At 39.4% G+C, this 18,023-nt stretch overlaps 1 protein-coding gene across 2 annotated transcripts in view; it reads right to left on the bottom strand.

Annotated features, from left to right (window-relative positions):
- The window catches only part of prickle1b (prickle homolog 1b), a 30,028-nt gene extending 12,811 nt beyond the window's left edge, over positions 1–17,217 (bottom strand). The window contains exon 1 of one of the 2 annotated variants that reach the window (XM_028043960.1): positions 17,004–17,217. Coding sequence is in view for 1 of the 2 variants with exons in the window: in XM_028043959.1 (XP_027899760.1) it covers positions 1,482–1,496 (15 nt within the window). In the remaining variant the exon portion in view is untranslated. Of the gene's footprint in view, positions 1–1,481; positions 1,497–17,003 lie in introns of those variants that run through there. The other variant, XM_028043959.1, reaches the window with a different exon arrangement.
- Positions 17,218–18,023: the final 806 nt, after the last annotated feature.

Below are 18,023 nucleotides of genomic sequence, written 5' to 3' on the forward strand. Positions count from 1 at the left end.
CTTTGTCAAAAAAAAAAAACACAAACAAAAAGGTATTCCTCTTCAAGATGTGGGCAACTGCAGAGGCGCAACAGAAAGAGGTTGAGGAGTTTGAAAAGAAAAAGTTATTTTCTTTCTTTTTTCAAACAGCCATTTAGAGTCACAACACTGCATTGGAGTAAACAAAGGCCAGATGTATTTTATTTATTTTTTTTAAGTTAGCTTGCAAACTGAAAGCATATCAACAAAATACATCCCATTCCCCCTTTTTTTTTGGCTGGGGACAAATGTAAATACTAATAGTATACCAAAAAAGAATTGTTGTGTTTATATACCCATAACTTTGATTATGTAATATAGTTTTAAATTGTAATAATCTTGGTCAGTATACGAGTGTTGCATTTCATGTCAGTTATGTGGAAAATACCTAGAACTGTTCACTGTGCTAACTTCCGAAAGCAGGTTGTTGAAAACGTGAATGTTTATTAGTATGCAAAAGTAGCAACAGGGTTTAGCGTAAAAAATAAACAAATTGACTAAACTGCTACTTATCCAAACATCCTACTTCTTTTCTAACTTCCTCTAGCAGATGGCTGTACTTCAGTACTTGCTTGCATCTCAATAAAATCAATAGGCATTGACAAAACATGTTGCCAAATGACAAAAGAATACAAACATACTATACAACTCCATGACTTTTGAAGCAACAATTAATTTGTTTTAGACTGCTACTTTTCTAAGTTCCTGTAGGAGCTAGCTGTGCTACCACTAGCTTTTACCGACACAGAAACCATACATACATACAAATGGTTGCCACATGACCTAAAAATAAATGGCTAAACAAATCGTGAACAATTTCAACCCATTTAACAGTTTCATAAAAGTACTAAACTTCCACTTTTCTAGCTTTCAGTAGCAGTAAGCTGTACTAACACTAACTCCAAGCTGAGCTGAAACAATAAACCGAAACAAAGTTAGTTGACAGGTGGCAAAATAACTGAACAAACTGCTAACAAAACCATGTGAAGGAGTGTTTCACTTTAGTTTTTAACAAGAAAACATTGCCACATGACAAAAATACAAAACAAAATGCTTTGTGTTTTCGACTGCTTTTCTAAGTTACATTAGAGGGTAGCTGTGCTGACGTTCTAATGTGAGCTTGTATGCACATATGTGCGTCACATACTGAGTTTGCAGGAAAGCATAAAAGTATCAATCCATCAAAGCTTCTGCTAGCAAGCAAGAGTTAATGAAAAAGAAAATCACTTTCATATTGTCTAAATGTGCTGGAATTTACTTATGGAAGTTTATTATATAAGCTCAGAGATGGAGATTGTTGCTTTTTGACAGTTTGAGGGAGTTAACTAAAAGACCAACGATTTTAGGAGATGCACATGAGACTTGACACAGCTTAAATGAGACCACTTGCACTTGTCAAAAAAACACCAAAATCTAAGAAAATGCTTTTTTCATTACAGATTTAGACTCTATCTCAGTCTTACCTCTGCTAAAAGCATCTGTCTCTCTCCACCGTTGCACAAAACTGAGACAAACTTCAAAGAGTTCCCCAGTCGTTCCGTTTCCCAGCTCTGGCCACCTTTCTGCAGCACGGATCCATGCTCTAATCGGATCCGGATCAGTCAGAAAACAACCCTTCCTTCCAGCCTTCTTCAGACGGCTTTTAAAAGTCGACTTCAGCTACCACGACGGTCTCAGAGAACAGCTCCGAAGCAGTCGGAGGAGAAAACCCGTTTGGCAGTCTAAATAATTCCAAGTCCAGTAAGGGAGCAGGGAGGGCAGAGAGGTGGCGTCTCTATCTGCTGTATCTCTGATCCCACTGTGACTGTGGGCTCTTGGGGCAGCCAAGCCTCGTCGGCTCCTCCCTTATTCCTGCCCTAAAGAGCAAATCGCCTGTCTCTGCACTTCAGTCTCTCTCGCAGACACACCCCCACACACGCGCACGCCCACACACACACAAACAAACACACTTCAGAATCAACACCCCCCTCACCCATCGTCTCTATCTCCACATTCCCTTCCTCCACCGGCATAACACCGGGCCCTGCAGCCAGCAGCACCGCACTGGGCTGCATGATTGTTGATGACATGTCTTCTCTTTTTGTCTCTAAGTTTTAAAATATTTTACTAGACAAATATTCACCCCCTTCATACCAGCTTAAGTGCTTGAATTTGCAGTATTTCGTGCTGCTTACATTAAACTTTATCTTTATTTTATTGTCTTTCCTTGACACATTCATCTATATGAAATTCATCGTACTGATGCAAAATGGTTGCATGTTGTGGTTTTCTGTCTCTGTGAGAGTGCAGACTAATGCGTTAGAGATGATTTGTTCTCCCAGTTTTCCATTAATTTGTATTCAGCCGCTGATTATATTAGGGTCATGCTTATAGTGCGTTTAGCCCATCTGCTCCGTTATCTTAGGAACAGAAACAGATTGTTTACTCATGGTTCTGTGTGCAAAGAATACTCAAAGACTTCTAGCATAGATCCTTTTTATGCAAAGTCTACATGATTGATTTAAATCCTAACATCATGGAATATTTGCTACTATCTCTTTGCAATGCTAGCACTAATGATAGCACTAGCAATTAGCAGTTGGCAACTGTCTCTGAACTTGCAACAACAGCTAGACAGTGAACTTTATTGTGGTATCTGTTCCCAGAGCCATTTTTCATATTGGAGATAAATCGAACGCAGCATAAAAACTATCTCATGGGCAGTTATTAGGTTTATGCAGAGAGTAATTTTGCCAAACTTAAAATTGTTCCTCAACGGCAACGTTTCCGCACCTAACTTACATCGTCCCTCCTGTGCTGAAGGTCTTGACGTATTTAACAGCAGCTAAAATCCCTCATGTCTTGTTGGTGAGTCAGGAGTTAAATATTAACCCTGCTTCCTCTCAAGCCAGTCTCATCCATCTCGGGAAATTCTCTTGGTCGGTGTCCGTCCAGTCACACCCTCCCCATGCAGACGTCCCCACTGCGCTTCTTCTTCTTTTAGAGGTCTGAATGATGTAGAGGAGAGGGGTCCTCCGCTCTCATCTCTCACTTCAGGCAATCACAATGAAGTTATTGTCACCGACCACTTTGCTTCAGGAAACTCTCAACGATTTGGCATATATAGCAGCGGAGAAAATCATTCCGAAGGAATCACTCGGGATTGTCCACCAAACCGTCGCACGAGTTAAAGCAAACTCGCCACATGAGCCTGGAGATGTTTGTTGTGATTATTTGATCAAGTTCTGCACCATCCATCATTGTGAGAGGCTGAAAAGCAGCAACGGCTTCATTTAAGCAGTCAAAGATGAGAAATGAGTTTAGTCAATTGTCTGGCGGACAATGACGCCTTCTTCTCTGATGAGCCAACAAAGTCGGCTCCCAAACAGGGCAGCGGAGCTGTTTGTCGCATGCCATAACCTGCTGGAAATGAGAAATGACTCACTTTGCTAATTAGCTTGGGAGAGTGAGAGAGAAACAAGTTCTCTTTCTTTTTTTTTTCTGGCCTTCTGATTCATATTTAGAAAGTCATGTTACATCACAAGGTAAACCTTTCAGAAAAGCTCCAAGATTCTCCAACGCTCTTGGCAGTGCTGTGCTGCAAAAGCTTCTCATTGTTCCCCCCACTTTCGCATTGGGTTTCCAGAGATACTCATCTGGATATGCATTTCAGAAGCTCTGCAGATCTTATTTGGGCAGATGGGTAGAGAGAAGACAACCTCTGCTTTTCTTTCTGACAGCGAGGTACTTAATCCTAATAATGAAAACAGGGAACGAGTGGGAGAAGAATGCTCCTGCATGAATAGACGACAGGGCCGAGGATCACTGGCTTTATGGCAGACAATGGATAGAAATCTGTCTTTCAGACTTGGCCTGGGCTCTTGGCCAAAGATCTATGGTTCTTTAGAAAACACAGCTGACCTTCCCATCTCTTTGGCTTCCTCCTAAAAGAATATAAAGAGTGCAACAGCGCAAAAAATGAGGACAGAAGTGCATAATACATTAAAAAGATTAAATGATCTATTTTCCTTTTTTGGAGTTAAACTCCTAAATCCTGGCAGCAAGGTCAACAGTCACAGAGTACCACTTATCAGAATATCATACAATGCTACTGTTAAACAGGTGAATAGTTCGGCAATACTGAAATATCCAAAACATCCCAAACCCTTTATGGGTTAAGAATGGAGTAATTTTGTTCTTATTTCTGTTATTTTTCGTAGTGTGAGACAAAAAGTAGCGGAAAATGTGGTGTCATGTGTAATAGCAAATGGAAACAATGTGCATTTTTATTTAAAGTAATGTCCGCCCTTAAGCTGTAGGCTCAGTTGTGTACCGACATCAAGAAGCAAGAAAACGGCTGCAGTCGTTCCTTCAAATGTCAGGACACAAATGTCTTGCATTAGCTTAGCCATTTCCTTCTGATGCAATTCCCCTCGATGCTCACCTTCCTACAGTGCCCCGTCTGGGCTTTCTCCCATTGATCTGGATTTCTCAGGAAGAGTTTCAATCAGCAAACAGGAGGAGGAATTGTGAGCTTCGACCTTCTGCAGAGCTGTAGTCTTCATACATTTGGCAATTTATGAAGAAAAGCAGCACTAGGGGCTGTTTGTTACCAGGCTAGCATTGCATGCAACTAGAGTAAAATCGTTTTTCCTTAAGTTCTAAAGATTTATTTGCAACTTTGAGTGCAACAATGGTAATGTTAGCTAGTCATTTAGTTTGTTTCCCCCCCTAGTGTAGCCTGCAGTGGACTGTTTATTAGAGCGAGAGACAAGACAACTGTATCATGTCGCTTTAATTTTTGTAATAAGAACAACACCTTCTTGAAAAAACAATAATATTCCTTGCTTGCCTGATTTTCAGGGCATAACTATTTAAAAACAAGTTTAATTTGATCTTTCTTTGTCTATTTTTTCGAGAAATAAATAATGGCGTCCTCATTTAGTAGTGCACAACTGATGGAGAACTCGACAAAAGGCTGGGAAAAGAGAGTGATAATCTACAGTTATATGTTTAAAAGTGTATAGCTACTCTGTGGCATTTGTAGTTAAAAATATCATTTTATAACATTCCTTTTTAAGCCACATTTTTTTAATGTTCTATGGTAAGACAAAGTTGTTTCTCTGCAAGTTCTGATGTTTCTGTGGTTGTAATGAGATGCCTTGAAGTGCTGAGTAGGAAGGAGAAGTGTTTGGTTTTTGTGAAAAACTTTTTTTTTTAAAATACATGTAGATTGGCTATTTTTTTACAATAAAATTTTGATGTAATTATATATTGATAAAATTAGACATTTCTTCCACCTTTACTAACAGAAAGCTTTTTAGATTTTCGGATGATAAAATTGTGTGGCTTTTTCCACATTCTTTACCAAGGGCTGGGCTCATATCCAAAAGAAACTACCAAACTTTTATTGGACCAACGTATAATTTTAATCTTAAACATAGTCAAATGGGAAAATAGTTGATCTTTTGATCAAGTTTCCTCAATAACTTTTCAAGGAAAGCTATCTTCCCCTGGCAAAAGCTAAAGACTAGCAGTTCAGACAAGACTTGTTACTCTTTTCTGCACTTGAAATCCAAGTTGAAACTAGACACCGACTGGAGGCAGACACCCGGCACACTTCCATACACTTCATGACTGCACCTTTTATCTGCCTTTAGGAACAGAGTCTACCTGATAATTTGGCATTTTCTTCTTCTTTTTATTTTTTTGGTTGGTATTGTGGAGGGATAGCTTACTAAGCAAACATGCTCTTCTTCTATTGTACTCTACTTTTACATTCAACCAGATATTCACACCTGGAGTCTGTCAGGAGAGATTTACTCGATCGTTTAAAGAAGACATCGGAGAGATTTGTTTGGTTGTTCAAAACGGAGATCAGCCAGGACAGTCGCATATCTCAACGTGTTGCGGGGTAGTTTGTCATAAAAGCCAAACTCAAACAGAGCAGAGACCGTTCCAGAAGCTAAGTACGCATGAAGTCCGAAGACACAATGATGTATGCGGGACTGTGCAAACAGCTCCGCACAATTAAAAGTGACTGAAGTTGTCGCACTTTGTCGAAGACACAAATGTGTGCGATATAGACCCAGGATTCCAACAGCAAGGGAGTGAGATTAACACGGCGTTGTCACTAACACAATGAAAATAAACAGACATCTCTATAAGGAAGAGTTTTTATCTGACAATTGAAGTGTATTCAAGCTTTCTGTGGCTGACAAGCAGCTTACACAGATGGAATTCACATAAAACCCTCAGAGCAACGTCTCAATTCACATCCACTTTGATTCCGTTTCTTTTTTCTTTTCTTTTTTCAACCCATTCATACTTTTCCATGCTGACAGACGCCTCTCGGCGGCCTTTCACGCCAGGAAAGTAGACCTTCAGTTCTTCCTAACAAGGCCCACCGGCTCAACTTGCCTTTTTCCACAGCCGTATCAGGTCTGCGGAGCTTCTTTGTAGTTCGTCCCGTCGGGTCAGTGTTAATATTCGTTGACACTCATTCTCCAAGTGGAGTTTAACTTTCGAGTTGTAAAACTTTCTGCCGTGATTTGTTAACCACGGCAGGGTGTTAGCTGCACACCTCCAGGATGACAGAAGTGGCAATAAAAGGACTATAAAACGCAGGAAATCGTCAACTGTGAAGGAAGCACGGGCAGGAATTAGGTTTTAAAACTTTGCATTGAACTTCTTTTGAAACCGCAATAGTGGTAAGAAATTCAGCGAATAAAGCCACCTTTTGGAAGATGATGTTCTTTATTGCCTTGGATGGATATCAGTTTTCAGAGAAATAATGGCTGACAAAATCAAAACGGTTGCTGTAGTTATTGTGAAGGGGCGACAGAATACATGTATTGATAATTTTCAGAAATGGCATTGGTACGGCATGCACGTGTACTGAAAGAATGCAGTATTGTTAATCAGCCTTTAGATCAGTTACACCCATACTTTTTCACTTTTTCACTTTGAATTTTGGCAAGCAGTACCCTGAGCTGAAGACTTTGTCTAATAACGAGCAAAATAAAGAGAAACCTATAGGCTAAACAGAACAAATAAAACATTAGAGAAATACATAACTGTCACAGGCATGTGGGGGACAGCAGTCTTGTGCCTTCTATCCAACTCTAATTTGATAATTTTAAGTGATGCATTCCTTTAATAAAAGCCATAGGGTCATTTACCCTTTGCTTTGAAAGGGGTGTGGCTGTGTGTCTGTGTGTGTATCTAACTGTGTGTGTGTGTGGGGGGGGTAGAAATTCAAGCATTTTGAAATCATGTTGCCTGGTTCATCCTAAAAAGAAGTTGCATACAATAGAACAGACTGGAGCTGACTGACACGGTCCAATAGCTTTAATCGATGTGTATTTCAAATTGTAACAAGTTCTGGTTTCAGAATGACGAAAATGCTACGCCATAATGTTCCTTTAAAAAGGAAAATTAGTTTTTATGGTGTGTTGGCCAGTCGGTGTCAGTCAGTTGAGTGAAGGAAGGCTGCTGCACTATTTCCCAACTTACATAAAGAATAAGCTTAGCTGATTGAAGATATTTCCAGTCATAAAAAAAACAAGACATGGAGAGCGATGGTGCGGAAACCAAAGTATCAAAGGACTAAAAACCCACCTGTTTAGGATTGTATTTGAAACGTAATCAATTACAAATTTATTGATGGAACCTGACTTAATGTCGTGTTTTGATTGTTGATTCTATGTTGCATTGTGTTTCTGTGTTTGATATGATGTAAAGCACTTTGAAATGCCTTGCTGCTGAAATGTGCTATTCAAATAAAATTTGATTGATTGATTGATTGATCAATACCCATCATTATGTTGGTGGTTTTCAAGGTCTTATTGAGCAGATCACTCCTTTTGTTATGCTTTTAAGACTAACAACTGGTAGTTGAGCTATTAGCTCTGATAGCCATGATTGGCTACTACAGTTTTAAAATCGTTTTACATTAAAAGGGAGGCTAAAATTGCTTTCCATGTCATAAAATAATTTTTTTTTTAAATTAGCCAGCTGACCAACAATGTGCCACTGCAGTTGGGTGATCAGGATGCATGACGCCACATTATGCTACTTGGAGATGGACAAAAATCTGGTCTGTTGGACGCTTTGTCTAGCATCTCGATAAAAGGACTTCAAACCAAAATAATTGGTCAAGACTTTATTTCCACAAATGCAGGTGTTGCTATTTACAAGGAAAGTAAACCCAGTTCTTTAGAAATGTCATGTGGAAACTAGCCCAACAAACTAGCATCATACAGCCCACATCTTGGTTGGTGTAACGTCTTCCACTGACATCACTTAAAGTAATGAGACTATTGGGAAATATTTCACATGAGCTGCTTGGTAAGAATCACAAAAGAAACTTGCCATGACTTCATGTTTTTGAAACTAAGAGATGACGACAAAAGATAAGAAACTAACTTATCTTGTTCGTCTTGACAGATAAAGAGAAATGGCCGACTTCACGTGCACCTGTCAAAATTCAGCATGTTTTTGTTTTTGCTGGCCAACATTATCACTCTGATTTATCTAGGAGTGATAAATCGTTGCTACGTTTAGTCCCTCTACCGCTGTGAGCATCAGCTCGAGTGATTTACGCAATGTCATTATTTGGCCAACACAAACAGGACCTTTAATGAATTGTGCCACTCAATGCGGATCCGTGCAATTTGCTATCATGAGAAACTGACTGCATGAAAAACAACAAGAAGCATTTAATATGATATGTCAGGCAAATCAAGAAGTATCGTTGCATCACATTTTCAGGGAAAAGCTGTTTGTACATCGGTGTAAGTGTGTGAATTCCCCTCTGACAGAGGGATCGAGATAGATATTGGCCATGGTTTGGGGGGTTGTGTACACATAGCCTTAATAATAGGACCCCAGAGGGATGGTACATCACTCAACCAGAACAGACAAACACATCACTTGCATGCACACACACACCTACACATTTGTGTATTACCCAACCGACACCCTATTTTTTATTATATTTTTTTTCCCATGATTTAACATTAGAAACAGGGCTGGGAAAGACAGGTCGGACCAAGTTTGCAGCCCCGAGGCACTTTGTCACTCTCATTGCTAAAGTTGGGACAACATGTGCTTGCACAATTCTAAATATGTCATAGAGTCAGAGAAAGATGTGTGTGAAACCACAAACCTTTTCTTAAATACTTTTTTTTTCCCACCTTAGACTGAAAGACATTTTAGAAGATGAGAATAAAGCAGCTGCATGGTCTAGCAAACATTTAAAATTTAAATGCCAAAAGGGTGATCAAAGCTATGTGGTGCTTTGAGCACACTGACATCTTGTGATGCTTAAATAAACCCCGTCATAAGAGCCGACGTAGCATGTCTTGTAGGGTGTTTGTCCTCTGCCCTTAAATCTGGCCAGGCAATCGGCGTTGGCATTCCACACTGGCCCTCGAGTAATGGGCCAGCTTAGTGGGTAAACAGAAGAAACCGTTTGGTGGTCTCGCCGTGTAATTTCAGACTCCCCTTCTCTCTCTCTCTGTCCGTCTCGTTCCTGCAGCGCCCCCTCCTCCTCGTGCCCCCAACCTCTCCGATTGCCATATCCTCAGCTGGCGTCTGTTAATTCGGACCTACCTGACAGTTCTGACTTGTGAGTTTACTATCAGTCCTGCTCGGCGACAGGCTTTTCTCTCTAAACACACTGAAACTAATCTGCAACAGATGGGAAACAACTAGGGGAAGGAAGTAGTATAAGAGGGATATACAACATATTTGTGCCCCTCTGAACCAAACGATAAGGTTTCAACCAAGTTCAGAGCAAAGTCTGAGCATTGTTGCAACGATGTGCATATCAGAGACTCCCGGCGGGCCGAAAAGCATATTTTAGTTCAAGATGTAACCCATCAGTCTGCATTTTTGTTAACTTGTGGAATACAGGGGGTATTCTTTACAGAGAACACCCCAAAACACTAAAATACACACATGCAAATTATAGAATAAACAAAAAACACATGCCGGCCCACAAATGTAGATCAGCACTACACGCACACAAACAGGGCCCCACATGTTGTTATTTCATGGGTGGCTGGTTGGAGATAATGATTCCCCTCAGCCCCTACTTTACTGTTGGGGTTTGGAGATCATTTGTGTAAACACCTAAGACATTTATATACCAACTCATTAATGCAAGCGGCCATTTTAATCACCTTTCCACAACAAACAAAACGAAAGTTGAATTAAACGTTAGCGTCTAACAGCAGTGAAGCGCAGATAATAGTCAAATTACTGTTTCTTAGGTTTTACAAAATGTAACTGGAAAGTCCCAAACTTTTTTTTATTCTATTCTTCTATCTGAAATATGTTTTTAGGAGTTAGCAAGGTGCAGAATTTAAAATTTAGACTGATTTGGATGTAAAACGGAGCAGTTTATCTTTCTCTTATATGTCATTTTTGTTAATTGGGGCTGCAGAAATAAACTTATGACAGTTGAATTAATTAGAGAGGGAAAGGGTAGCAAAACATAGCTACAGTGAAGATATCTCTGTAAGATAAAGATGCTGTGCACAGAAGTACAGACATATTCAATTAATTACAATATTATTGAAAGCCTTAATTATGATTTTCCACTTACAGCAAATGAAAACATAAGATTTAAAATTGGATTATTGCATCAGACAACTAAAGAAATAGCACAGAAATGTGGGCTTAATAAAAACTATGTTTAATACAGAGGGTTGTTTTCAAAAAGTCCTTCAAATCTGATAAACAAGCCTCATTTCCTATTTTATTGAATATGACTACTTTCTCTTGTAAATGAAGGAATCTTAGCAATATTTTTATCACTTGGGGGCAGCAGAGAGCTTGTAAAAATTATAGGAACATTATAAATTGTGTTCACCGAAACATTTCTTATTAATATTATTGTTGTCTATTATCACCATTGCCTGCTGCTAAGCATTAATAATTGATGAGGTATGTCAAAGTTTTTGCTGAGATCTATGAAACAGAAAGAAGTAAGGCAAAACAAATGAGTTTCAGGTCAGAAGTAAGTGTGGCAGTCAAAATAAAAAGACCAGACTGTATTAGTGTATTACATACACAATTTCTCGACATTAATACTAATGGGAAAAGTTGAGCTCTAAGACTTCAGCCAGAGGTAGTTCTTTCAGCGTCTGAATATGGATCGTGCCTGAAAAGTGCTACATGTCACCAAGGTTTTCGATTCTTTTCAGACTCCAAATTTTCTGGGTATGAAAAGGAGCCAAATGCCAAGAGACATAATTCCTAATCTTACTTGAATTCGCACCTACCTTGGGAATATTTCAAACATGCATTGACAGTAGAGGACTAAATAAACCGTACATAATCATTTGTTTTAATACAACTAAGTTGATTTCAAGTTTGATTTTGTATTGCGTCACTTTAAAAGTTGTTGGTTTCAGCACTGCATTGAAAACTGAAACATACTTTAGCTTGAGCCAATGTTTTAAAGAAAGAAAGAAAAAAAAAAAAACCTAAGCTCCCTTCTGGACAAGTGAAGGAAAAATGTGTAGCTTTCAGCAAATTTTGTGAAAATCCTGTAATTTTCTCCACCCTCATTATGCTGCATTTATCACTCTGGTCCATTTCCTGACTCCGGGTGGCATCAGATTCGAGGGAGCCATTTCCTCTTAGAATGAATTAAAGACCCACTATTCCTCTGGGATGATGTAACGAGATGTGGAGAAACTGTGACAGGCAGGGAACGACTGGAGAGACACAACCACCCGACGTAATGATACACAGGTTCCACTTAGCATTTCTCACAAGTACTTAAAGATCTTCGAAAACATGTTTCTAATGTTTAAAGAGCAAAATTCACAATTCATGTTGTTATTTTGTCCCGACTAACAATTGAAGCACTTATTAAAACAAAAATAAAATGGTAAAACGAAGAGAGGAAGCAACAAACTGTCCTTTATTAGAACTGACTTGAGACAGTCACTTAAAGGGTCTGTCCTTGCCTCAAGAGGAAAATGTCTAACACATGAAACAAATTTAAGAAGAGGCAGAAGCTGAGTCATGTTTTAATCCTATAATAACAAGCACATCTCTTGTATTTTGGCTCAATTACGGCTTTCTTGCAAAAGGCAACTTTTCCTCATGATGATGTTTAATCGACTACGGCACTCCATTTAAATCTGGTCCGTCAAACACGCTGAGATACAGTGCTTTGTAAAAGTAGAGTGGATATAGACCTGATCTTAGATTGGACAATGCCAACCTGAAAATACTTTGTTGTAAATTGGAACAAAGTATTCATACAAAGTATTCTTCCGATGTATTCATACACTACGAGGGTTTTCTGCCACTCTAAATCCCAATAACCTGCATAGAGGTTTATGGTTCCACTGTGACAAAATGTGGACAAGTTCAAGAGAATAATTATGGCAGAGCAGAGGTTCTTATTGGGAAGCTCACATTGAAAAACCTCAAACTCAAAGCATGATCAAGAAAACAAGTGAAAGAATAAACAAATTACAGTTTTCCCACCACAAGAGCAATGTTGTATGTCTGGAAGTAAAACTCATCAAACCAGAATCCGCTCTGGGGACCGTTTTATCTTTGTCCCCAATCAAAAACAAAACAGAAAGCTATCATTTGAGGTTTTCCCCCCCAGGGTGGTCATTTGATAAGAAATAATTACGTGTTTTCTTCGAAGCAGTTTTGCCTTCCTATGCGACGCTCTACTCCCATCTATACCTTTTACTTGTACTTGAACTTTAAAGTATTTTAATTATCATCATCTAATGATCGTTGCCTTTAATGTCTCCGTGTTTGCTGGCGGCCGACACCGTCTGAGCAGACGTGTGAGGGTGGCTTTAATCATCATCAAATAGAGTTGTGTGCATAGGTAATTAAAGTGGTGCCGTATCAACTCTCACTCGCAGGCACAAGTCGGCAGCCCTTCTCTGCCCTGCGTCGCCGTTTTTTGTGTTGCTCCGAAAAGCGCTGCGGGCAACTTCATTTCGACTCCGCTGCAAGTTCTGACACAGAATTTAGCGTAACTCTTCCTCGGACTCCATTACTCAGTGTCTCCTAGTCTGCTAAGCCTTGGATTACTTTTCCAACCCACAAACTAACCATAATACTAGGTTTCTGGAGCCAATGCAGCCTGAAGGGTTTGGTCTGAAACCACTCAATGAGCACAAAGATTACACTAAGTGTTTGTACACGAAGGACTACTGACCAAGCCCTCCCACACACATGAAAATCCATGACCAAGACTGATGCCTGACAGTGGTTAGTGGTAATTAAGTAATGATTAGTAATTATACTAGTTGTTTATTGAGCATTTCTATATAAATATGGATAGCACAGTAAACTGTATAGATATTATTGTAACTTTAACAATCAGTGTTGCACTTCAAAGATTTTTCTCTGTTTGGTTTTCAAATTAGGCCTTTAGGTTAAGTTATATACATGAGAGATCTTGTGCATTCTTATAAGTGTGAGCAAGGCAATAAGAGTATGGAAACATTTGTATTTCCAGATTTTAATCCCTACCTGACCTTATGTCGAGTCTTTCCCTCCTAACCAACTGCAGTAAAATATCACCCAAATGTTGTCATGAACTTGACTATTTTACGCTTTTAAAATTAACTAAAGGACAGCGTGCTCCAGAAAGTCGAGTTTGGAAAAGTGCATTTTACATCTAAATTGTGTAGAACGGCTATATTGTTTCGGATTTGTGGAAACGTGAGACTCTCATAACGGTTAGTGCCTATAAATACGACGTACCGCAGCAAGATCCCCGACTACCTGGACGAGCGCTTAAGGGTCAAACTGAGCGTGTCGAAGTGATACACCAGTTAACAATGCGGCAACTTCCTTCAAAGCGAATGCCGAAGATATTGTCTCTCTACATACTCTACGAACGTAGAGTATGTATTTGCATTTGCATTTACCTGAAAAGCACCTACTTATTTTTAGCTTGAACAATTTTAGAACTAATTACCTTATGTCATAAATCGGGCAATCTCATCGTATTTATGACACGATGAGATTGCTTCACTTTTTTTCCTCTATTGGCCCCTTAATTTTTGGCCCTTTGCACTGAGTGTGTTGAGTTGTTTGCAAAGCTGTGTGTGTGCATGAGTTTGTGCTGAATAGAAGGTGGAAGTGAAGGTTAAGAATGGTTTATGGACTTGATTGTTTTGCAGTATGACAGAATAAACTGTCTTGTACGCACACATGGTATACTCTGTACAGAACAGTGCAGACTTTCTATTAAAGGGAAGTCTCTTGTGTTTCTCTTTTTCTACTTTAACACACATAAATTCACTCAAGCTTCCAATCTGAGCTCATGGTTCTTATTAGTGTTTTATTTTTTTTATTCTGATGCAATTTTGCTCAAAAAGCCAAATTCTAGGGAACAGAATGTTCTTGAAGTCACAGTAGGAACAAAGAAAAATCAATTTAATTTTTTTTTCTGACTTAATTTCTGCAGTTCTAGGCAGAATCACTGTCCATATTGAAGTCTTCGGCGTTATATTTGCGATCAGACAATGTGTTTTTCCACAAGACCTTATTGCACTAAATCAGGCATGCTTGGTCGCTGAGCAAAAAAACCAAAAAGGTTTTCCAGGAGAGTGTCCAACAATATCAAAAACAATCTTCAAGCTGGATTTCCTCTGTGACTTTTTGGGTTTCACAGGAAGGAAAAAAGAGGAGAGCTGTTGGTGAAGCTCCTGTAAAACAAGTTTGCCAGTTGAAAACTGTCCACAAACACAACACAAGCAGTTCTGTCATAAAAGCACTGTAATAAAATTTCAATGCGGCCTTCAAAAGTCTAAGCACTTCTCCAGCTACAGCTACGACTCTTGAGGGTCCTCTCAACAAGATCTGCATCACATCCTTCTCCCTTCCTTCCTACGTTCAACTTTTCATCCATCTTACTATTTGTTAAACCAATAAAAGGTCTTGGGCTAAACTTCCCACATTAAGAAAACAAATTGTGCTGATTTTTGGAAATCATTCTTAACTTTCTTGGCAAGACTGGGAAGCACTAATCAATCTGTTAATATTTAACTACTTCTATAAAGTAATTTTATGAGTGGCAAAATGACTCCAAATCTTCTCAAAGCTCTTCAACGAACCTTTGAAACAGTATCGCAGCCTCTCGGATGTTGAAATTGTATATAAAACTTGGATTGTTTGGGCATCAGACAGGCAAGGAGCAACTTTCTGGTTCACCAGAAACGGTTGCCTGGGATGTATGGTGTTGAAAACCACATACTGGGATGCTACAGCTAGCAAGAAGTGATTTGGAAAAAAACAGACAGCATTGGTGTGCCAAATAAATTGTAATGTGTTGAATATTTTAGTGTGGAATTCTTGATTTTGAGGCTTAGTGTGTGGTGACAACATTGGGATAAACTCTCAGTAATGTTTATTTGCTATAGTTTATCTAGAGTACAATTTGTTGCACAAATAGCAGCAGATAGAGGACGACTTCCTTTTGAACTATTTCAACAAAAATACATCGAACTTGGACTTAGACACCCTATTGTCGCTGCACATTTTGGTTGGGGTTGAAATTGACCAATCACTGCTTAGTCACAGACTAGACACAACAGCAACAAGATATTTCGCACTAAATCCTTTTTGACAGTATTTGGTAGTGCATAAAACATTTACATTGAAAGTTATTATTATTCCATTACTTTTGCATCCAGTTTTTAAGTTCCTGTCTTCCCTTCCACAGTGACTTTAATCTAGCTAACTGCTGCATTTTTAGACAACAAAAATGTTTCAACAAAAGATTCAATTATGGATGGGAGTGTTACGAGTCTTTTGGGAATCTATATTAGCAACAAGCAGTCTATATATCCCTTAGTAGGCAGTGATCATGCCAAACATCCCTATGACTTCATCCTGACTCCAGTCTCCCCTGTGGTCCAAATGGCTAACCAATTAACAGCAGCTTAACTCGTGAGTCCAAGCACCTATTTCTATCGCACATGCATAAACACGCAAGTAGCGACAGGAGTGCAGATACACAGGAGGAAAAAGGACACATGCGTGCACGCACACGAGCATTAAACGTAATGGACACCTGGATCCACGTGCACTTAGAGCCGGTGCCACACACAGAGAAGGGACAGGGATACATACTCATTAACAAAGGCTTAGCATTGCAGAGAGTGGATACCCCCAGCAAAGCCTGCCTCCCACAGCCGGGGGTGGGGGAAACACCTCCAGATCTGCTAACTACAAGGCAGGTTACATGCTACATACAAAGTGTTGCTGCGCTTTAAATATTTTTCTATTTTCAGAGCAAAAAAAAAGTTGGGAATATTTCTACAACATGGAAAGCATCAAACATCGGTACAGCATATTTGCCACCACTAGGTGCCACCACTGGACTCTTTCTTTTGAAAGAGAAAAGTTAATCTAAACTCCCTTTTCTTTTGACATCACACACAAGAAAAAAATAGATATTATTAAATTAATACAAAATAATAATAATAATAATAATAATAATAATAAACAATCGATTTTCCGGTAGTCTGATCGTAAAATATTTGAAATCGTAGTGTGGAGAGGAGGACTAGGGGTTTGTGGACTTTGTGGACGGCGCGGTTGCAGAGATGTCGCTCGTAGAGTTTCTGTGGATTTTGGAATGCGGTCTGTCAACACCGATGGGGTCTCTCAAGAGTTCAAAACACACCGGCAAGAATATAAAAAAGAGGGGTGGGTGTATGTGGGGTTGGGGGGGATGGAGGGGCTGAAACGAGCTCACCTGAGTGACAAGCAACAGCTGAGTCCACACATCTGGAAACTCACATGGAACCCTACATTTAGTGCATCTTTACGCTCACATTTACGTTGAAAGTATTATTGGTAGATAATATAAACTGCAAGATTTTTCAACATGCATTTTCAAACTAAAGTCAACCAATGGCAAAGACAGTTTTAAAAAAAAAGAAAGCATAAAAAAACGACCGCTAAATTTCACAAGACCTCGTATAACAAACACTCACCTCCAAAGACGTAAACAACTCAGGCGCAGTAATCCGTAAATCAAAGTGTAGAAATCACAACTATTGACGCATCCAGGCAAATAGGGAAAAAAAAGGGCAAAAAAAAAAAAAAGAAGAAGAGATAATAAAAATCACAACTCAAGTCATGGAGGAGCTCAGGAACGAAGTATCTCGGTGCATGACGATGCGCAGAGCCGGAGAGAGGTTGAGTGAGGGGCGCACCACGGGGGCAGAGTGATGCGCAGCTCTGGCACAGAGTTAAGGCGTCCAGAAAACACATTTGTGGTGCTGTGCGCCAATTGGCTGAAACGCGCAGATCCCCACGCCTCTATTTCCCTCCCACACATACGCACGCATGGCACCTAAACATTTTGTATGGTTCCAATTCATGAGCCCATATGTTTTAGAGGCGTAGAAACACATTTATGCCTGGCATGCACTTTTAGGAAAGTTGAGACTCCTATATGGACAAGATAAGTTCAAACTAATAGTAAAATTGCCGTAATTAAATCAGAAAATGCTCTTGGCTTCAGTTGTTCAGTGAATATGCAAATTAATTTTAGATTGGATAAACAATATCAGCAAGGTCCAGACTGATAAATTAGTTTGAATAAAGGAATGAAAAGCTGTTATTTCCTATTTGTTTTCACCGACACAATCCTACAACAAGACACAGAAAGCCTCCTCAAATTCAGTCCTAATAAGTTAAGATCAGTGGTGCACATGGTTTATACAGACAAACACTGCTGATTATGATCTGTACAACCAACTATAAAAGAAAAGCCAGGACACCCAGCACATTTTGTAAACCAGCGCACACTCCTTTGCTTGCAGGTTTAATGAGCCGTTAATTGACATCCAAGTGAACTTGAGTCACAGGACCGCCTGCTCTTTTCTTGGAAATAAAATGTCATACTGTGTTTCCTGCATCATTTACTGTAGCATTTCAGTGCTCAGCTGTGGGTTTTCAAAGTTAATTTACGTGGTTTCGCTCCGGTAGGAATGTGTAGGCGAGTGAGG

The sequence above is a fragment of the Xiphophorus couchianus genome, chromosome 17 (assembly GCF_001444195.1).
Source record: "Xiphophorus couchianus chromosome 17, X_couchianus-1.0, whole genome shotgun sequence".
Classification (NCBI taxonomy): Eukaryota; Metazoa; Chordata; class Actinopteri; order Cyprinodontiformes; family Poeciliidae; genus Xiphophorus; species Xiphophorus couchianus.